We start from the raw sequence: 22,819 nt of genomic DNA, 5'->3' as shown, positions 1-22,819 counted from the left end.
CACATTTTATGACGGAAGAAATAGCAATAGGCAGAAAAGTAAAGTGGACAGGGGGGAAAAAAGCTGGATATGGCTAAGGAAAGATAAGAGCGTACAGTGGAATAGATCAGAAGTCACTGCATCTTAGGGGACTCCCCAAAAGCCTAAATTTCACATTGTCAGAGCTATATCAATTCATGTACCTGGAGTGCATGGGAAAAATGGTCCATAATTTCTGCAACTGCTCACAAGATCTTTGCATCAGACACTGTCCTTACATGCCTTTCACATAGGAATATGTAATTATTAAAAATTTAAATGTTTATTTTTTGCAAAATAATAATTCATTCAAGAAAATTAGTGAAAATTTAAAAATTCCCTCCTAGCCCTTGTCACACATCTATACAACTTTTTTTTTCCCCCAAAGGCAACCAATGTTAATGTATTTACATCTTGAATGATTTCTAGAGCTATTACCTATATGTATGAATATAAAAGGTTTCTGTAAGACACAAATAATGGCATATCATATACACTGGATTTTATTTTTTTCTTAACTATATTCTTTGGAGATTAGTCCATATCAGTATTCAAAAGCAACCTTATTGTTTTCCTTTTAACAAGCTTAATAAGATTGTATTCTATGAATTATAATAATTTGCTTAGCCAGTCATTCTGATGGATATGTGGATTATTTCCAATCTTTTGTTAATACAAAGAGAGCCACAGTGTGGAATCTTCTGCAAACATGAGTTTGCACATGTGTGCATAGATATAAAAGATAAATTACAAGAAGAGAGATTGGTCAGCCCAAAGGCTGTGCATGTGGAATTTTAACAGATATTACCAAACTGCCCTTCATAAAGGCTGTGCCAAGGATTAAAGACTAAATTATCTGTATTAGTAGTGTATGAGAGTGACTGATTTCCTGGAACTCCAACGAACAGTGTAGTTTCTGTTGCTGCTGTTTGTAGTGCTGGGGCACTGGGTTCCATCCTCAGCACCACAAACAAACAAACAAATAAATAAATATACACACAAATAAATAAATAAAATAAAGATATTGTGTCCATCTACAACTAAAAAAATGTTTAAAAAAACACATTTGTGTTGGGCATGGTGGCATACTACTGTAATCCCAGTGGCTCAGGGGGCTGAGGCAGGAGGATCATGAGTTCAAAGCCAACCTCAGCAAAAGCAAGGTACTAAGCGACTCAGTGAGGCCTTGACTCTAAATCAAATACAAAAAAATAAGGCTGTGGATGTGGCTCAGTGGTCAAGTGCCCCTGAGTTCAATCCCTGGTACCCCAAAGCAAAAACAAACAAAAATTTTGTATTTCCTTTTCTGGAAACTGACAATTTCATTCTATTATTGGTGTTTTTCTTTTTTCTTTCAACCCTTTAAATGTCTCATTCCATATTCTTCAAGCTTGGGAAGCTTGCATGATTTTTGAAAAGAAATATGAGATTTTTTTCTTTGTTCCTTTATAGGTAAGGTGTCTTCCCAATCCTGGCTTCTTTTAAGATTTTCTCTATCTCTATTTACCTACCTACCTACCTACCTGCCTGCCTATCTCTCCATGAATTTTACATACTTACATAATTTTCTGTAAGATGTTTGCTTATAGAAAAGTAAAAGAATAAAATTGGAATAGATTTGAATAACATTATTATAATATTTACTGTGATATTTGCATACATGCATATATAATGCACTCATATAATCCTATTTGATCATCTACAGTTTGAAAATGATGTGTCTAAGTGAAGATATTTTATTATTTACCTTGCTTAGTGTTTTCTGAACTTCCTAGATTGGTGGCCTGGAATTTGTCATTAATTTTGGAAAATACCCATTATAATTTTATATTTTCTTCCTTCCTTCTCCTTCTGGTGTACCTAATACATACATGTTATGCTTTTATAATTGTCCCACTCTTCTTTTATATTCAGATACATTTTTTCAGTCTTTTTTTTTTTTTTTTGGTCTTTGTATTTCAGTTTGAGAAGTTTCTGTGGCCATATATTTCAGCTCACTGATTCTTGGCTATGACCATCTAATAATAATCCTATCAAAGGCATTCTTTATTTCCTTTACAGAGTTTTGTTTATTTGTTTATATATTTACTTAACTACTTGAGACAGGGTCTTAGCAAGTTGCCTAGGCTGGCCTTGAACTTGTGTCTCAGCCTCTGAACTAGCTGGGAGTAGCTGAGGGTACAGGCATGCATCACCACACCTGGTGACTTCCAACATTTCTTTTACATTCTTTCATTTGGTGTCCCTCTCCTTACATTTCTTTACATAACTCATCTATTCTTACATGTTGTTCACTTTTTTTCCACAGAAACTTTAGCATATTAATCCTAGTTACTTCAATTTTTTAGTGTGGTAATGTTAAGACTTCTGCTGTAACGGATTCTCTTCTTTGTTTCATCTCTTCAGACTGTGCTCTTTTGCCTTTTAACATACCTTGTAATTTTTTTGCTGAAAGTCAGACATGATGTATTGAACTAAAGTTACTGTGGTAGAGGGTCTGAGCATAGATTTAATATTTACATGGTTAGGAGTTAGCCTGAGTTTACTGTTTGTTGTAGTTGCAGGTGTCAGAGACAAACATTTTCTCTGGCATCTTGGTATCCTGAAGGAGAAGAGTAAGCTCTGGGAATATTTCAAAATAGTTACTCTCCCCTCCTCTTGAGAGAAGTAGGAAGGGATTTTTATCAGATCTTCACAGTGAACTTGGTGGGGCTTCTGGATACAAAACTCACGGAAATGTGTGAGGTCTTCCAAGACTGGACCCTTGTGAACTTTTAACTCTTAAACATATCCACAAGGAGCCTTCAGCAATTAAGTGGTCCTACTTAGGCTGACTCCAGCTGTGGGTTTCTCTCTTTACTTGTGCTCTAGTAAGCTGTGATTCTATGTATCTGCTTGGGTCTCTCCAGTTTTAAGGGTAGCAGTCTGTCCTGTGACCTCAATTCTCTGATGAATTTAAGATAAAATCTTGATTTTTAGTTTGTTTGGCTTTTCCCTTGTATAGATGGGACTGATGATTTCCAAGCTCTTTTCATGTCAAACCAGACACCAGAGGCTGTATTTTTTTTCATTGATTTGTAGGAGTGCTTATCTCTGCAGAAAATTAGTCCTTTATCTTGATATGAGATGTACTTTTTTTTTCCATCTGATCATTTATCTTTTGAATTTGTGTTTTCCTCCCATTCAATTAAAAACATGTTTTTTTGTGTGTGATTGCTTTTATTGATATTCTCTTTTAGCCATTTGGATTTTGCATTTACAATTGGTAAGGCCTTAACAACTCAGATATAAAGAAATCCTTCCATTTTTAAGTACTTGTTGTAATTTTATTATTTACACTTAAAGATTTGCTCAGTTTGGGTTTTAAAAGAATGAAGAATAAATGCTACTTATTTTTCTCCAGTTGCCCATTCAGTTCTTTCAAAACTATTTACTCAACAGTTCCTTTTCCCCCTATTAGTTTGTTATCATATATTGAATTTCAATATTCATTTGGGCCTATTTTTATAACCTCTATTCTGTATTATTGCTTTATTTGTTATATGCTAAAATGAATAATTCATATAATACTATTTGTTTCACTTATTGATGCTTTAAAATATCTGAAATAAGTGTACAGCTAGTTATCCACTCATTTTTCTTGTTGAAAAATTTCTTGTCAATTTTATCTTCTATATTATCTTAGCGTTGTGTCTAATTAAAAAAAAAAAACTTGGTGTGTTTGTTTTGATGAGGCTAAGTTTTTAGGTTAATTTAGAAAAAAGGATGCATATGTCCAAAGTTGAGTTTTTTTCTCTAGGAACATTATATATACCTTCACATTTATTCAAGTCTTTATTATTATTATTATCACTATTATTATTATTTGGTATTGGGGATTGAACCCAAGCCATAACCTAAGCCCTTTTTATTTTTTATTTTGAGACAGGGTCTTGCTAAGTTGACAGGCTGTCTCAAACTTGAGATCCTTCTGCCTCAGCCTCCTGAGTAGTTGGGATTATGGGTGTGCACCACCACCCTGCCTGGCTTCAAGTCTCATTTTAAATCTCACTCCATTAAGCACAAACATACTTAGTAGAATGTCTGAAACACAGGAAATAGTCAATAAATGCTGACTACAAAAGTTCTATACTCATAACCACAGTCAAACCTATCCTTGGGAACACACTTTCATCTTCCCAAACCACCCCTCTCCATCCCATGTTCCTCACATTTCTAAACAAAAGCCCCTAAATAGTTTGAAGAGTTGTGGAGTGGGATGGGGGAGAATGGAGAAAACAGAGATAGAATGAATGGCAGTAGCCATCTATATAAAGTAGTTATACTTTTATTGTTGAAGAGAATGAAAGGATTCTGTGCTGATTTGCATTTTGGGAGGTGGGCCAAGAAAATTAATCAAGAAAGCAGGAGAGATTAACAGAACATTTTTTCCCCCAAATGCCACCTTAAATTTGTAGAGGACTTTATAGTGTACAGACCACCTTTACATACCTGCATCTAAACCAATTTTCACAGAAACTCACTGGGGCCCTTGAGGAGGGGAGCCACAATTGCACAGGGAGTAGGTAGAAACTTGGATAAGACATATTCCAGATCTGTGGACTCCTACTCTAGTGCTCATTCTTTTGCATAGCAAACTTGACTTCTTGCCATTTATTCCTATCTAGGTTTAGGCACATGACAAACATGATAGAAACACAGGTAGGGAGAAAAGGGGAAAAGGATCACAACATTTTGAGAAGTCAGCATAAGAGAACTGTGGGATTAAAATTAATAGCAGTATTTTTTTGCTGATTACCCCCATGGACAGAAGTTTTATGGGACAGCTACATAAGAAATTGTATAAAGTTAGCAACAATGTCTTGAGTGTCTGTTGTGTACTGCCTGTTTTATGTGTATTTTTTATTCTTTTATTCCCAACACCAGTCTTTCAAGACAGGTGTTATCAAACCAACTATACCACGTGTCTTTAAAAAGCAAGGCCACAGTCTTTGGAGCTTAACATCTGTACACTAATTGAGGAATACTTGTAAAACACACACATAGGCCTGAATATGGAAGTTCCACAGCTGTGGAGGAACCCGAGGATGTCAGCCTTAGAAGTGGGGTGAGTGCAGGAAAAAACGTGATGTGATGATGGGAGAAAGGGAAGGATATTGTTTCTATTACTAAACAGGGAAATCGACTGAACATTAAGTAACAGATAAACCTGATGGGCAACGGAAAGGGACACAGGAAAACTGCGTGCAGCTGGAGTTACAGATGCAGACGAATTAAACCAACTGCAGGGGAAAAGAGACGCCCCGGAGGAGCCCTGCTTCTACCTGGAAAAGTGCTCCATCAGCTACTTTGCCCTCTCTCTCTCTCAATGCTGCATCGCCTTTTAAAGTGACAGTCACGACACTGCAGGATTCAGAAGCGGAAATGGTCTTTGCTCATTGGATGACAGTCTAAATCCGGACCGAAAGAATGTGGTTGGAGACAGCTGGACAGCTGGTGGAAACGGTCCCAGTACTGACTTCAGTGGAAAATGTCCACGTGCTGCTCGTTTCCCTCTGTATCAAGCAAGCTACCTGTCTCCATCTCTCTTGCTTTTGCTTCTCTTCCATCTTTTTTTTTTTTTTTCTTTTTAAAGTAACCAACTTGGTGCATAGTACCCAAGTGGTCGAGGAACGCTCCTGCTTAACCCAGCGCTAATGGTTGCCTCGGTGATTAATGTGAGCTACTCGGGAGGTTTACGAGAAGTGGCACTTCCTTTCCAGCTTCTTGTATCTGCCACCGAGCAGTTAACGTTAAAGCCTGCTCTCTACCCCGCGGATGTGAATGCTGTAAATACCATCCGGCAGGGCTCTCCGCCTTTAGAAACTCGGAAGCAGGACAAACCAAGCCAGTCCCCGGACGCCCAATGACCCCGGACTGCGGCAAAGGGTGTGGGAATGGAAAGAGGGGAGGATCACCAGGCCCCCCTTTCTCCGTTCCCTTTCCTCCGGAGCACTCTTTCCACCCCGGGAAGAAAAGCAAGGTTGCTCCAGGTCGCCAGTACCTCTAGCACCCCAGAAATCTGCAAATTCATTGCTCAATTTCATGTTCCGGCGAAACCTTTAAGGCCGGAATAGGGCCAACCCCAGTCTTCACCTCCAGCCTTTAGCTGACTTCTAAGGCGGGTCCGACTTCTCCCCCATAAAAAGGCTTTGGTTCGCTTCCCCACCACAGGGGTCCGGCGTCTGCTTTGGACTTTGCTTCTCACTCGCACGCCGTCTGGAGCAGCGCTCAAGTCTTGGCAACTTTCACCATCTTGACCAGAGTCGGGCCTTTTCTGAGACAATGTGAACAAAGAGGAGCAGGGGAAAGAGACAAGGGCTCGCGGGCGGGCTTCTGAGCGACTGTGTGTGTATTGGGGTGCGCCGCACTCCGCGTCTCCAGCCACTGGGGATCCGGGCGCCTGCGGGTGGGCTGGGAAACAGAGCGCAACGGGGCCGGGCTCTCAGGCTGGCTCGGCCCGGCCGAGCCCCTTGTGGCCCAGGGCAGAGAGTTTCTTTGTCCCTGTCTCCAGCTGGGCGCGAAGGCAGATGGGCGCGAGCAAAAGCCCGAACCTGGGACTGGAGATCGGCTTCCAAGTGCGGCGCGACAGGACGGAGTAGGAACGAGCGCCTACTGCCCAGGGCGCCCCGCAAGCGTCTGGCGCCCTGATCCCCAGGATCCGCGGAGGGAGACACTGGAATTCTCCTCTCCCTTCCCGGTGCCAAAATGGGGTTTAGTATGGCACAGCTTGTCCTAAATAGCGTGGTTTGGAGCGCTCTTGTCTACCCTACTCCCCTAAGACGCGCGCGCTAGTCTGGGGCAAGAGTCGAACTCGGGGACAGAGGCGGTTCTCTGGAGCCCCCCCCCCCCCCACCCCGCCGAAAGCACCGCGGCCGTGGGGACCCGAGCGGAGGGACCTGGCCGGGCGGGACCTAAACATAGCCCTAAGGCAAAGATGCCCAGCAGAACTCCCTAACAAAACCGAAAGGGTGGCCACATCGGCAAGTGTGTGTATTTGTGTGTGTGTGTGTGTGTGTGTGTGTGTGTGTGTGTCTGGGGGATGACTTACATTCAACCGTCTTACCTGCAATATAGTTTGCTCTTCTGTGTCTGGCTGAAGAAGGAAAGAAAACCTGCCATGTCCATCAAAGCCCATTAAACCATCCCCTTCCCTCAACTCAACTAAGTCACATTTTATAATGCGACGCAAAATTACAGCGTCCACGTGAAAACTAGTTTCCCAGTTTCACTCAATGTAGCGAGCTAGATTTCAGTTTACCAGCTTCTCTTAAGCAGGAGAACTTGGGGTCTCAGGAGACTCCAAGGGTTTCTTCCTCCTGCCTCGGGCTGTGCATCTTTCATTTGCTTTTCTTTATGAAGCAAGGGTTCCTCGGCCGTCTTCCCAGGAAGTTCCGCGCTCTGCATGGCTGCGCCCCGCCTGCCGCAGAGCGACGCGGGCAGAAGGACGAGCGCTAGGACCGCGGGGATCCCGGGCGGCCGGGCGCTACCTTAAACCCAGCCCAATGCCGCTGCCTGCGCCACTCTGCGCGCCGGCGGGGGCTGCGCAGGAGGAGCGCTCCGCCCGGCTACAACGCTCCGCGAGCCGGCGCGGCAACACCTGTTCGCGGCAGCCAGGGCGGCACGCGAGCTCCCGGACGCGGCTCTCCTCGCTTGCCGCTGGCCACCGGTTCTAAGCCAATGGACCTCTGCCGAGCCTCTCGAGATTTCTGGATACTAGCTTTGGACGCCTAAAGTTTTTCCTTCTTTTTGTTTTATTATTATTATTTTTTGGAGGGGGGACTGGGAGGGGAGATTTGTCGCCGCCACAACCGTGAGATTTTTTTACCCCCTTGACGGATTCATGCTGATGTCTGCAGAGTCGGTTAGAGAGTAAAAACAGCGCATGCCTTCCTGGAGTCAGGATCCGTAAATTCTGACGTAGCCCGTGCATCTTAAAAATCCCTATAATAACGCCTAGGCATTTAAGTTGCTATGGTCATTCTGATCTCAAAGCAAATGGAGAAACTACGGATTTTTTTTCCTTATTACGGTCGGATGGGATGAAGACCTTCCTGCCTGCTAAGAGCTGGGGATCTATCTATAGAGATACATAGATATGCTTATCAATATGTCAGTGTGTGAGTATAAAGTGGTGGTTTCTTAGACTATCAGTGGTTTGACCTTGAACCTGTGCCAGTGAAGCAGCAGATTACTTTTATTTATGCATTTAATGGATTGAAGAAAAGAACCTTTTTTCCCTCTCTCCCTGCAACTGCAGTAAGGGAGGGGAGTTGGATATACCTCGCCTAATATCTCCTGGGTTGACACCATCATTATTGTTTATTCTTGTGCTCCAAAAGCCGAGTCTTCTGATGGCTCCCTTAGGTGAAGTTGGGAACTATTTCGGTGTACAGGATGCGGTACCGTTTGGGAATGTACCCGTGTTGCCGGTGGACAGCCCGGTTTTGTTAAGTGACCACCTGGGTCAGTCCGAAGCAGGGGGGCTCCCCAGGGGACCCGCAGTCACGGACCTGGATCATTTAAAGGGGATTCTCAGGCGGAGGCAGCTATACTGCAGGACTGGATTTCACTTAGAAATCTTCCCCAATGGTACTATCCAGGGAACCAGGAAAGACCACAGCCGCTTTGGTAGGTATACCATTAACCCTATAGTGTCCATACGATGACGTGTTGGACTGTAACTACCAAGAAGAAGGTGGTGGTTGGGCGGGGGGTGCAGGAAGGGATCTCTCTTCTCTCTTTCTGTCTCTCGCTCTCTCCTCTCTCTCTGCCTTGCCAGCTCAGGGGGGGAAAAGCCTCCGGAATTGCAGATCTGTCGCTGGCACCAATGCAAGTCTACGTTGAAAGGCCTTTTTTTTTTTTTTTTAAAGGGGGGGCATGACTTGTGAATATAACACAAGTCTCTAGTTCTTTTGCATCAAATACATGGGAAGATCGGATTTAGGAAGTTTCTTTTGAATGGACTGATTCTACGAGTTTAAAGCTTTAATCATTAACTACTAAGTACTTAAAAAATGCATTCAGTTTCCTTAAGGCAGTGAGTATATTATGCTCAGATTAAGATTTCCCCTTTTCCTCTAATAAGTATTCTGCTTGAATTGTAAATTAATTGTATTGTTTATTCCCCCCAAGTGTGTCTGAAAAGCCCCGTAGGCGAAGATTGCTGACTGATTGTTCTGTTGGGAGGAGGGCGAAAGTCATATTTTAGACTCTGAATAGCAGGGACAGAGGCTTTGGGGAAAATGACTTGGGAAAGGACAGAATGCTCACCAGGGGTGTTTGTCCTTCTAGTTCTCAAGTTATAACCTCTATTTTAAAATTTCTACAGTGTGCAGCCCTGTGTGGGTTTCCTGAATGGTTCTCTGATGTGAGTGTGTGCATGCCCGTGTAAAAGCTGCAAGCTAATTTTAAAGGGCATTCCGAAGATTTCATTTTCCTAGGAGGGTATTTGTGACTCAGCACTGAGGGCTGCAGACTGGAGGGTGGTGACTCTGCCCGTTTTGATGCCTGCACACACGTGCCTGCTGGGGCACCTTTAGCCCTACAGCACAAAGTCAACCAACATAGTCCTGATTAGGGTGGGAGGAATCTAGCTTCCCCCCCCTTTACTTTTTTTTTTTTTTTAAATTAAGCGCCAGTTTGGGCAACCAGACTGTTGGAAGGAGTTAACTTCTGAGTGAACCCACCTGACAACACTTAAACTAGGTCGTAAAAAACAAAGTCCTGTGGTGATTTTTCTTCCTCATGCTTTAATGCCAGATGTGGAGCACAATCTAAACTACATGTTTAGCTTCGTTGGACTGTAGATGATGCCAGAAGGTGAGAAGGGCTCAGGCCTGAGATGAGGATAGTTTCAGATACTCGAGGCCCAGTTTTTTTCTCCTTTTGATCTTTACTGAGCCTGAGCCCAAAGCGGTAAATAGTTAATTTCTCTAGCCGTTTCCCCTCACCGCTTAACAACAACAACAAAAAAAGCTCTTCGCTGTACAATTATTAAGTTAAAATGTAACTGTTCTCCCACCACTCCAGAAGTAAAGGTAGCTTCTGGTTGTTGCAAGGGAAGACAGAACTTTAAGAAAAGTGCTTTTCTAGCTGGCCGCTTTAAGGGCTGCTACCGTGCTTAGCATTCAGTACCAGAACAACAGGAGGTGGGCGGCCGTGGGTGGGAGAGCGAGTGTGTCCGAGTCCTAAGCGGCCACTAGCCTGGCAGCGAGAGCAGCCAGAGTGTGGCGTGGGCGGCCAGTTAGGTGCGCCTAGCAGCCTGAGTCCCAGCCCTCCCGCGCTCGCGGCCGGCAGGTGCGGGCTCGGTCGCCCCGGCCCCGCAGCGCACTAGGCGGCTGCCCGGATAGCTCCGCGCGGTCCTAAACGCTCTCGGTTTCTGACTCCCTTTCCACCGGGATCGGGTGCGCCCCCGATACTGCCGGGACAACTCGTGTCTGGGGGCGGTGGGTAGGGTCTGACACACTTCTAACCGCATTTAGAGGATCTGAGTTTTCATTTTTTGCCCAAGTTCAGTCCCTTCGCTTTCTCTTTGTGTGAGTGTAGGTCTGGCAGTGCTGACAGCCGCTGCCCGGGGCAGCGCGGTGGTTTGCGGTGTGGGAACGGCTGGAGGCGCGCGCCGCTGCAGGAGAGTTGGTGGCGGGGACTGAGGACAGGCTGGAGGTCGGATCCCTGAGCTCCGCAGTCTCATTCCTTGTCCTTCCCCCTCTTTCTGAAGCACGCAGCTGGGTTTTGGAGAGTCGAAGGGCTCTACGTGGTCCGGGAGGTGGGTCGGGGTCCCTGGGCGAGGAAAAGGGTCAGAGCTGCAGGGGAAGGGGTGAGGGACAAAGGGCCGCGGAGGCGGGCGGAGGGGGCGGTGTGCTATTGTTAACAGCTTTCGAAGAGTAGGGCTCCGCGGGCCGGTTTTTCTGCGCTCCCACTTCAGTGCCCGCCTCTGGGCTGGGGGGAGTCCGCGGTGAGTGCCAGGGTATGGAGGGGGCGCACAGCTGCAGGGGCGTCGCGGCCGGCTAGGACCAGCTTCATTGTGTGAATTTTCCCGGGTGCAGCACGATGGTGCCCTGGTGTGGAGAGATTATAGGATGTTGTAGTTGGGGCTTCTCCACGTACCTCCCCCATGGCTTTTTTTTTTTTTTTTTAATGCAGTCACCTTTAGGGTAGTTATCACACGAAAGCAAGTCACCAGAAATTCAGTAACTGTCACCGAGGAGAGCAAGGATGCAAGGGTGGGGACCACGCGGGTGGGGAAAGCGAGAGAGGCACGTTCTGGGGTCAGCGGAAAAGGACTACAGGTACAGAGGTCGAATAAGAGAGCATTGAACAAAAAACTAGATCTCCTCACCCTTCCTCGATCCTAGAGGTTGGAGAAAGGTGTCGCCAAGGAAGTGACATCGCTACTCCTTAGGATCTTCGGCACAGTGTGTGTGTGTGTGTGTGTGTGTGTGTGTGTGTGTGTGTATGTGTGTGGGAGGGCGGTGTTTGATTGGTGGAGAGCGGAAGTCCCGGCCCAGGTTGGGGACCCGTGGCGCCCGGGCCGCTAGCTAGTAGGTCGGCCCTATGTCGGTGGCGGGGGAAGGGCGCTAGCGCATCGCCGTGCCACTCACCCTCGTTTGGATGGAGCTGAGTGGGTGGCTGTGCGCAGTGGGGGTGGGGAAGGAGTGTGAGGCAGGAGGGTTATTTAAGTCTTTCATCCGGTTGCAGTGAGAAACGGGCCCCCGGGGTGACAGCAGTGCCGCGGTCTCCCGCTGCTGCCTCTGCGGCAGGTCCCAATATTAGCAACCTCTGCAGCGCTGTGCGTGTGCCGGGAGCCTCCTACTCCTGCCTTCCAGCCCCGCCCAGAAGGAGGCTGTGTCGGCGCTAGGACCCGGAGGCGCGATGCGGGAGGGTGGAGGAAGCTAGCGGGCAAAGGGAGGGGGCTGAGGGTCTGCGGCAGCTCTTCGCACCTGGCGTTCCTGCTAGCCGCTGCTGCCTCACCTTTTACCCTCTTCCTTCCCCCAGCAGAGGCCTCCAGCTATTCCCTCTGGCTCCTCTCTGGGGACTTCATCTTTACCTTCAGTTTCAGAGTAGCTTTGGGTGGGGGGTGGGGTGGGTTTACATCTTGATTAAAATAGAAGGTGCATTTTCTACCTGAAATGGAAGGGCAGAAGGAAACGTGCTGGAAAAATGATTTCTGCCGCCCCCATGCAGCTGCAGGTGACTGCAGGGGCTGGCCGGCTTGGCGTGACACAGCAGCAGCAGTGCAGGGGATGTGGGGGTGGGGGAGTCAGTGTTGTTCCAGCAGGAGCTGCAGCAGGGACAACTTAGGTGGGACCTTAAGGGAGCCCTTTGTTTTTTCCTTTGAGGGTAGCGGTGTAGAGGAAAGGTTGAGCAAGGATAAGAACTGGGAATTGTATCTCTAGGTAATAGGCTGGAGGAACAAGCGTCTTTCTTTTATATATTCATGTATTTTCACTTTCAAAGCACTCCATCCTTGCTAGATGGAGAGGAGAAAAGGGTGAGCAGAAAATTGGGGCAATGGTAATGTTGAATAATAAAAGTGAATGTTGGACCAGGTTCACCTCTTGGCATGGTGCTAGACTTCATCAGGACCCTGGATGAGCTCCCCAACTGGGGTTGCCCACATTCAAAGGGAATCAGGTGTCAGGTGGAGATTGCACAAAAGCAGAGAAATATGATGGTGTGATTTTTTTCTTTTAAATAAAGGGAAGTTTAAAAAACTTAATTCCAGGGTTCTGCCCTTTAAGAAGTCTTATTCTTTGTGTCTTGCTTTTCAGTGTCTTACTAGAGAAAAGCTGTCTTTTTTAAGAGGCTGTTTTTAGGCTCGCTTCAGATTCTTGAAAAATTGGTGGGGTTCTCTGTCTCATTCAGTCGGTCATTTCCTAAATTAACTCTGGTTTGCTCTAGTTGCTACAGATTTGGACTTACTGGATGCCCTGGTGTGGGCTTCTCTAGGTGAACATCTTCAGGGAAGAGCCTTAATCATCCATTTTGACTGCCTCATGTCATGCTTCTGTCAACAGTCTGTGTATGTGTATCTCTCTCTCTCTCTTATGTGTGTATTTATGCACACACATATACGTGTGTGTGGGTGTATGTATGTGTCCAGGGCTCAAGTGATCCTCTTGCTCAGCCTTCTTAGTATCTGGGATTATAGATAACATTTGCCTTCTGCAAATGTTTTGTTATCTCATTTGAGCATTTTAACAGAGAGCAGATCTGTTAAGTGTTGAGGGCTTTTAGGTTAAAGCCTTGTTTAATGTGAGCCAGGGTAAGGCAGCCTCTGTCTGCTCTCCCACTTTTCATGGCTGGCCTTGCCTTGAAGGTGAGGACCAGTTCAGGTGGTCTGTAGGAGGCTGGGCCAGCATGGGGCTAATGGATCATTTGGACAGAGCTGGGGAAGTTCCATCAGCTCTGAGGCTGATCACTAATAGCCATGAGACTGGGACAGGACTAAGGTATGCTGTATATATTTTCTTGAAGTAGTCTAGGCATGGACTTGGTTTCTTATGGTCCACAGACAATCCTGAACCTCATCAGATCATATGAGGCCCAGTAAGAGAATCATCATTTGGAATTGTTGACTACAGGGAAAGAGAATAGAGAGATGACTCTAGTCACTGACCTTGGGTATCCCATGTGACTTCATCACTACCCTTACTGTGGCCATTCTAAGGCTGAGTGTGTTGTGATTGTATCTGCTAGAACAAGACACAAGCTGCCATGATACACAGGTAAGGCCCACAATTTAAATTTTAGGCACAATCTCATTATTCTCTTCCTTCCTCTCTTGCTTCTTTTCCTTTCTTTCCTCTTGATCATTAAACATTCAAGTGTCTCTACGGAGAAACCTCCTAAGCCATTATTGATCCAGCACTGTCTATGCTGCCCAGAGTGCTTGCTCATGTTTACATGAATAAACAGATAACATGGGGAGTGGGTTGTATTAGAGGGAGGACGGTTGGAAGCATTTGCCTGGCACCAACTCTGGCCCAGCAAGGGTGTAATTGGCTCAGTTGAGGTTATAGAGTTCATTGTGGACAACATGGTACCAGGAGGGATAAGGATTCCAGTGTGGTTGGGGTGGGATTCCATTACCAGGTTGCCAGGTCTTCCTGACCTTACAACATTAGTGTTCTCTGGGTGTGGGAGAAAGGCTGTGACTCATACACCCAGGTTTTCTATTTGCCCTTGGATCTCTGAGGTGACCTCATAAAAATTTGGGCTGCTTCTTTGGCGTCTCTGTTTTCAGGAAGCTGCAGAGATATGGATGGTGGTTTGAGATGATGCAATCTTTTCCACTTGGGGTCACTAGATCATTCCTTCTCGCTTGGATAGCTCCTCAGAGACTTATCTCAGGTATTTTTTTAGGAAGCTGCCTCTGACTTGCCTTCCCAAATCTGAGCGAACCACCCACCTTTGGATGCTGCCCTGAACATCTCCCTGTCTTTGCAGTCACCACATTATTACCATGGTTATCTTTTTTTGTTCTTTATATTACAGTTGTCCCCCTTATCTGCATTTACACTTTCTACAGTTTCCGTTACCTGTGGCCAAGTATAATGTGAAAATATTAAATGGAAAATTCCAGAAATAAATAGTTTATAAGTTTAAATAACTTTTATTATAGTATATTTTATAATTGTTTCCTTTTTTATTAGTTATTGTTGATGTCTTACTGTACCTAATTTATAAGTTAAAGTTTATCCTAGGTATGTATGTATAGGAGAAAATGTAATATGTATAGGGTTTGGTACTATGTGTGATTTCAGGCATCCAAGGGATATATCCCTCACAGATAAGAAAGGGCTTTTGTATCTGGTGAGCAATTTGATGATATAGTTCATTGGCCAGATGTTATTAATCTTTATATACTCAATAAATGGCATGGTGTTTAGCTTATGATAGTCCCTCAATAACAGTTTGTTGAATAGAAAAATAAAGTCAGATGAATTTTACCTATCTTGTCAATACCAGAAAAAACCTAACATAGATATCTTAATAGTTTCCTTTCCAAATTATGCAATAATAATAATTTTGGAGCTTAGCAGTATGAAAGTGGTACAAAAATCACAAATACCTGAAAGAAAAGTAAAAACAAATAAAAATATACATACTCGTTAAAGAAATAGGCTTTAAAGTATGATTACTTGATGCAAGTTATTTACTCTTCTGAAATATCAGTTCCCTATAGGCACATATTGTAATGTCTGAGGTTGTCCTGTGAACTGAAAGAGAAAAGGCTTCTCATTTGTCAGAGATTAGATGTTTAATTATTCTAGCTATTATAATGATCACTATGGTTGTTACTGTTATCCGTCTATAGACCAGCCAGTCAAATGGTTTTGTGAAATCATGTTTTGTGTTGCACCTAGTGGAAAATGCTGTCTAATACTCATTATTAGTTCTCAGAGCTGCCTCAAGTTTAGGGAAAACAGAAAGATTATCACATACCCTCTTAGAGGACACAGGTATCTTTTAGTTTTATGATGAAACCTTTCCTCATTGACCTGGTAAATTAAATCATTTGGACCTAAATGGGGGTAAAACATTTTCTGTATTTCATGTTATAATGAAAATTGGATATGAATTAACTCCTTATGCTAATTTCAGGATAAGTATGACCTAGATTGTGGTACACTTCCAGGTAGCAGAGGAGAGAGTCATGTGTATGAGATTCCTAATAGGAATACAATGTCACATTTTGATTATTTTGAATCATATGATTTAGAAATGGTACAGTGAAATAAAATGATTACACCAAAAGGGAGTGCATCTCATGTGAAATGAATCTCATGAAAATATTGCCTCATTTATCTTCTTGTTTGCTTTGTGAGATAGGGAAGGCTAGTCATAAATTGACCTGTTTTAGATATGTCTTCCATGACAGAGATACAGGTTATTGGATTCAAAATATAATTTATAATTTCTCTTTATACTTTTTCTATATACTATTTCACATTGTATTAGAATAAATAAGTTTGCATGTATAGATAGATATTCTGTAAATTAGGCATGAGATAATCTGTAACATTTTATATTTATAAAAGTATCAGAAATACCTTTTTAGAAGAAATAGCTCTTCTTTTTTTGCATGACCTTGGAATAGAGTTTCCTCCTGAGTTAATCCTTTGCTTTATTAGATTTATGTAGTTCTTGTCTTCATTTGATTTCAGTGCAGTCTGTTTTGTGAGAGTTGCAAAATTAATTGTTCAAAAATCCATGTAAGTGCCTTTTTATTAGTCACATGAGACTGACTATAGCACAGTGTTGCTCTGAGTTCTTTCTAAACTCTTGAACATAAGTAAATTTTTCAATATTTAGAGATATTTTAAAAATGAGAACTCAGTATTTGGTATGCGTTGATCCAAAGACTACACAAAGTAAAGCATTTTAATTTATAACAAAATTGGGGAATGGCTGAATACAAGGAATGTTAGCAGTGCCCTGAATATATTGTGGGATTATCATCTTAAAACAACAATACAGTTAGGGAAATTGAAGCTGCTGTTGTGTGGCAATAAAATTCTGGATTTATGTCCAACTTAGGTGTTGTTATTCTTAGTGAGGTAAGCAAAGGGAAAGAAGGAAATAAAAGAAGATCATTATTTTGATTTGGTTTGGGGATATAATATCCCATGCCTATTTTAAGTCAAGAGTATTTTTGAAACCAACATTTTCCCCTCTAGAATATTGTGCTATCTTAATTGCTCAACTGTCACTTTGAGGTTTAGATAAGCACAGCAAAAAATCAATACTTTGTTTAAGCAGAGATATTTGGGATGTGTGTGTGTGCTATTTTAGTTTTTCAGATGGAGCTCAATAAAGTTATACAATCAAGAGCTGAGTAATTTCAACCCAGACTTTAGATAACACCTCATACTGTTATTTTGAGTGACATGAGACCATTCTCTGAATGGATGTTTTATGATATGTACCTATACACAAATAACTTTTTTTCTTTTGGTTTAAATAACAGATGTTTACTTTTCACAGTTTTAGAGGCTGAGAAGTCTAAGATCAAGATGCACATACACTAATATTTAATTTCACACTTATAAAGTGGAAGTAGGTCATTTTTTTCTTCATCTATACTTTTAGTGTTATTAGAGTATATTCATTGGCTGTGTTTTAATTCTATAATTCCTTATCATGTCTACATAGATATTATCTTTTTTGAATTTTTAAAATGTTTTCTTTATTATGTAAATTATATGTTTTGTTTTGTTTTGTTGTTGTTGTTGATGTTTGGGTGGCTTATTTTGAAATGGGGTCTCACTGTGTTACTCTGGATGGCCTCAGACTCCTGGACTTAAGCAGTCCTCCTGCTTCAGTCTCCCAAATGGTTGGGACTGTATGTGAGACACCATACCTGGCTCATATTGGTAACTATTTTTGTATCAATATAGTAGAATGGACCTTAGTTGCAAAATCAAATTTTTTTAGGCAGTGATTTTAAAAGAGATGTTACTTCTTTAATGCATAGTTATTCAAATTGGGAACTGAATTCAGCTTTCTTTGTAAACCCTCAGGGATGCTGAGACTCTGGAGGATCAGCTCTGTACTCTAATCTGTTCTCTGTCTTCTGCTGTTTGTCTCATAGGCATTCTGGAATTTATCAGTATAGCAGTGGGCCTAGTCAGCATTCGTGGAGTGGACAGTGGACTCTACCTCGGAATGAACGAGAAGGGGGAGCTGTATGGATCGGTAAGTACTGGGAAAGACTTTGTCAGTTTCTGTGTCCCATGTTTTATTTAAGCGGCATTTTCCCTAGACTAAAAAGAGCTAGAAATGAAACTGAGCCTGTAAGCCATTCATTTTTATTAATAGATCATCAGCTCTGCATTTTCACTAGACCAAAGTTGCAAAGAAAGTGCTTTATTTATATGCCAAACCATCTTCATTATCAAGTAAATAAAAAATTCACAACTGTGAAAAATCCCATCTTCTTGTATTGAATGGGAGTTATTTTTGAAATGAATTGAAATGATCTCCCAAGCTTTGCCAAGCATTGTAATTAAAACTAGAAATAGACCATGCAGTGAGTCTAAACCTTTTTTCTGAGCAACATAAAACTTCCATTATGCCAGGAGAGAAAGGAGATGGAAATTGTTGTCAGATATTCTTATATGTGAATAAGAATATAACAACATTGTAATTATTTGCAAATATTCAGTTTCTTTTTTCCCTCCAGTTTCATTTCCCACCCCTCCTAGGTTGTAAGACCCTTGGGGGAGGCAGTGATGAAGTATATATTGTGCTCTGCCAGGTACCAGGCATTATATTGGGTGCTGGGGTATAACTGTGAATGAGACAGAGTCCCTGTCTCTGCTCTGCAGGGAGGGGAATGACTTTACATCCTTGTATCTCTTCATTCCTCTAAGTACAGTACCTAAAATGTGTGCATGCTGCACAGTAGAGACTTAACTTTTGCTAAATGTGAATACAAATAAAAGCTTATTGCTATATTCCAACTTAGTGTTTCAACATTAAAATTTGTAATGAAATGATTTTTAGTGTTTTTATTAGAATTATTGATGGTCAAATGAGAATTTAATCCAAGTTATCTGAAATATGAGTCTTGAGGCTATGAAAAGTCAAAAATTGAAAGAAGCTCAGACTGGGAGAAGTTCTGGAGTCCTCAGTTGATGGAAATGAAAGGCAAATGTTTTTCTATATATATACTGCTTCAACATTATCACACACACATGTAATATAAATATGTAATATTAAAGTTTTATTCAAGATTGTAGATGACAAGAAATGATGGCCTGCATTTGAATATAACACACATTTTTTTTTTTTCTAGTACTGGGGATTGAACCCAGGGGTGCTCTACCACTGAGCTCCATCCTCAGCCCTTTTTATTTTTTATTTTAAGACAGGGTCTCACTAAGTTGACAAGGCTGGCTTTGAACTTGTGATCCTCCTGACTCGGTTACCCAAGTTTCTGGGGTTGCAGCCCTATGCCACCATCCTTGGCTAACACAACATTTTTAACCACATAGAACGTGTTAGGACTTTTCTGCCTTGGTAAAATTTTAAACTATGGGTTGATTGGTTTAGATTTTTAAATATGTTTAGTAAGTGCTTTCATAAGAGAATAATTTTTTTTTAAAAATGTTAATAAAGAATTGAATTTAGATTTTTAAACATGGTTTTTGGTTTAGGCAAACATTCATTTCCTAAATGGCTTTTGTCTGCACTTTCAAGTACAAAGAAAGATATATGAGATATAAGATGAAGGAAGCTTTTAAACTTAAAAAATATAAAATGATGTTTTCCTTTTTTCATGCCCTCAATTATTTCACTTTTAGGAATGCAATGTGGATTTAATTCAGTTGATCCCAGTTCAATTCAATAAAATATTTTTTAAGAGCAGAAATTCTATCCTTAAGTGGATGGAAGGGCTATGGGCTTATCAAAATGGTCTTCAAACTTTTCTGATCACATAACCCATCAAACTTGTTTTTTTGTATGCATACCCCATCAAATGATGCTATTTTGACTATGTATCTCAACATATACATATTAATTTATTCAAAACTGTATATATAAAACTATATAGTTCATATGTTATATTATTTTATAAAACATTCATCAAAGTAAACATTTTTAAAGGATATGATAAGTGAGAAAATCCAAGTAGGGGCTGTATTATTTGTTTCTTGCTCCAAAGATTGCCGCATGCCCCGTTGGAATATTTATTCTCACCAATTGAGAGTTGACCAGCCTGTCAGATGAAATCACTGGCATGATTCAGACTCCTGTGGCTTATTGGTCGACAAGAAGAGCACATCTAATTTTGTATTCAGGCAAGTTGCCTGTAGGAATGTTGACTAGGTGGAGCCTCATCTCCCTATCTGGATTATTTCAGTGGTTTTCTGCATTAGCAAAGCATTTAATACTTTTCATAAACAATATGGCTGCCCTCTTGCTTGTGTATGCTCTCATTAATGGCAGTGCTTAGAGCAGGGTGAGAAGTACATTGAATGTGGACCCAATACCAGTGACAATATTGCAGGAACTGGCACCCAGGAGGTAGAAATTTGGAGAACAACATCTTGCATGTTGTTTGGGGATACAAACTGTCTTGTTAGATTTTCTGTGAATCCTGACAGCCTTGTTTAGAGCTTTTGTGCACATAAAGTGTATGGTTAGAGGTAGACTCTAACCTGCCTTGCTATGTGGCCACATCACTAGTTGATAATCCCAGCTGGACAAAGGAGGTAATCCAAGAAAAGGCAAAATGGCTCTTCTTCTATGTGTGTTTTTGAAATAACATACCTTTTCATGTGAAAGAGTAACATCAGACTTGGAAATTGCTCTTGAGGAAAGTGTGCTCTGAGAGACACTTTTCCATATTATAATTTCTTTGTGGAAACATAACATACTTTTGGCTGCTTCTCTGTATCTAATATCTGTCATCTCTAATTCATTTTCCACATTAATGGCAGAATTACCTTCAATACTCAGATATAAATGTCTCTTCTCCATGGAGAGCCCTTCCAATACTTGCCTTGGAAAGATAAGGCTCACATTGTTTAGCATAGCATTCAATACTTTTCATAAACCATTTTTCCTCCGGATCTGCATTGTTAGAATCATCTCTTGTAACCATTTCCCCACATAATTTGAGTCTATTTGATGTTCTCCAAATATGTCATGCAATCGGACAAGTACACATGGTCAAGGTAATCCCTCTCTCTGGAATGCCTTTCTAATCCCTTCTCTGCTTGATGAAGCAGCACCTTTTAAGATTCAGTGAAAATGTCACCTCTTTTGCAAAGCCTCCATCACATCCCTAACTCTAGCCCTAGTTATTCTGGTTAGCATTTCTTGTGGTTTCCTCCAGGTCCCAGTAATACTTTGTTTATATTTCCATGATTATATTGGAAACAGTATAATTTATAGTATTGCCAAATGAATTTTTGTATCCACTAATGGATCAAAAGGGTGTGGGCCACATTTTTCTTCTTAATATTATCTAATAAATAGCAAGGGCCCTTGTCCATCGTAGGTGTTTAATAAATGCTCATGGGAGTAAAATTAATTAAAAATTGTGGTTTATTTCAATACCTCTTTAGATATATAGGCATGGACCTCAGTGTATCTCTGCTTATGTGGTCAATGTGTATTAAGAACTCCAGTTGAATGAAGAATCACTGTCTTCCACTCCTATTTTTAATTGGACTGTGTCTATGTTGTCCCTGATGTGTGTAGCCCAAGGGGGACATGGCTGAGCTGGAGAGAAGATAGTGTAGTGGCAAGAGTATGGTTGAATTCTCATTCTGTGTCTGCTACTATAGCAGGCAGTGGGCCCTTATTTTTCTCATCTGAGATGATGAGCTTGAGTTAGACATCTGGGATGTGACTTTCCATTCTGGATGGAGCTCAAGAATTCTATAGTTTGGATTTTTTAGGCTTTACTAGAGAGTCTTATGTGCCTCATCCATGATGATTTCTGTGTACCCTGAATGTTTATGCAATGAGATTCTTTTTACCATATTCTTTTGTATAGAGGTGGAAGGTAAGCTCTCTGGGCTGCAGGTTACTTCTCTTTGGTCTCTACCTTATGCAGGTGAGGGGGAGATTGAGGAGGAGACCTTGTTCTGCTGGGGCTAGAATCTCGGTTTTCTACTGGGTTTGCAGTTATCACAACTGGTGTGGTAGTGGGAATAAAGAGTGATAAAAATATCTCATTTTTACTTGATGAGATTGAGAGAAGAAAAGAAAGATGTGATCATTCTATTACTATACACTAAAATTTGGATCTTAAGAAATTCTTATCTATGTGACATTCCATAAGCTCAGTACACTGAAGTGACGCTTTGTTTTAAAATGCTGGAAAAACTTTGAAAAGACTGATTTTATTATAAAAGAAAGTAAATAAGAGATTTGGGGAAATAGGAATCAGTTTTATAAAGTAAATTAATGTGTCAGTGTAGCAGAAATTCATTTAAAATGTACTTTTGCATTTTTAATATTAATTTACTGTTTCATCTGTGTAGCTTTTCTTTTGGACCCCAGGTTCACTTTGAGAGTCAATCTAAAAGGACAGAGTGAACAAATGATACTTTTAAGAAAATAGGTAGGATTCTGATATCCTATTAGAATGTAGAAATAGGAACAACTATATTGCTAACTATGTATCATGATTTTATTAGGAAAACCTAAATAATTCTAACTCTGGGGTGTAGTTTGATTATTGTATTCTTATGTCAAGTTACCCATCCATTTATTCATTTGTCTGTCATTTATTTCACAGACATTCATATCTACCTTGTGTCTAGCACAGTAAGTAAGATATAAGTATGAAACTGATATCTCAAAATTTGTTGGGAGAAACATATTTACCAATAATTCAGTGCAGTGTGAAATTCATTGTAGTCCATTGTAGGGAACCCAGAGGAGTGTTTAAAGAACTGCTTGGAAAACTTGTGTAGGTAACATTTAAAGTGGGCTTTGAGGGATGAATAGGAGACTCAGTAAAGGAAGGGAAGACAGGATAGGGCCCATTACTTCAAATGTAAAGATCAGAATATCTTGCCTACTTGAAATTTATAGAGGTAGTTAGATTGCACATGCATGTGTGCATGTGTGCATGTGTGCACGCACACAGATACAGGTGCCCACTCAGAGAATTAGAGTATCAGAGAATCAGGTTTATATATGTCCCTTTTGTTTGTATCAAAGAGACTGGAGATATGATTCAGAAAGTTACTTTTAGTAGCTTAATCTAAATTATCACATTATCCAGATACTT

General features: G+C 41.6%; 2 protein-coding genes across 2 annotated transcripts in view; one reads left to right on the top strand and one right to left on the bottom strand.

Annotated features, from left to right (window-relative positions):
* Positions 1-8,409: 8,409 nt before the first annotated feature.
* Positions 8,410-22,819, top strand: part of Fgf9 (fibroblast growth factor 9) — a 33,570-nt gene continuing 19,160 nt past the window's right edge. The window contains exons 1-2 of the mRNA XM_027941589.2: positions 8,410-8,688; positions 17,657-17,760. Coding sequence (XP_027797390.1) covers positions 8,412-8,688; positions 17,657-17,760 — 381 coding nt within the window. The 5' untranslated portion in view covers positions 8,410-8,411. The remainder of the gene's footprint in view (positions 8,689-17,656; positions 17,761-22,819) is intronic.
* LOC139705468 (uncharacterized) lies at positions 10,477-11,448 on the bottom strand. The gene is made up of 2 exons (XM_071611692.1): positions 11,399-11,448; positions 10,477-11,117 (listed from the first exon to the last, which is right to left on the bottom strand). The coding sequence occupies exons 1-2, from the start codon at positions 11,446-11,448 to the stop codon at positions 10,538-10,540; spliced, it is 630 nt and encodes a 209-aa protein (XP_071467793.1). The 3' UTR covers positions 10,477-10,537.

Source organism: Marmota flaviventris, chromosome 4, assembly GCF_047511675.1.
Source record: "Marmota flaviventris isolate mMarFla1 chromosome 4, mMarFla1.hap1, whole genome shotgun sequence".
NCBI classification, from domain to species: domain Eukaryota; kingdom Metazoa; phylum Chordata; class Mammalia; order Rodentia; family Sciuridae; genus Marmota; species Marmota flaviventris.
Note: the sequence above shows the minus strand (reverse complement) of the source record. Positions and strands in the feature narration are given on the sequence as shown.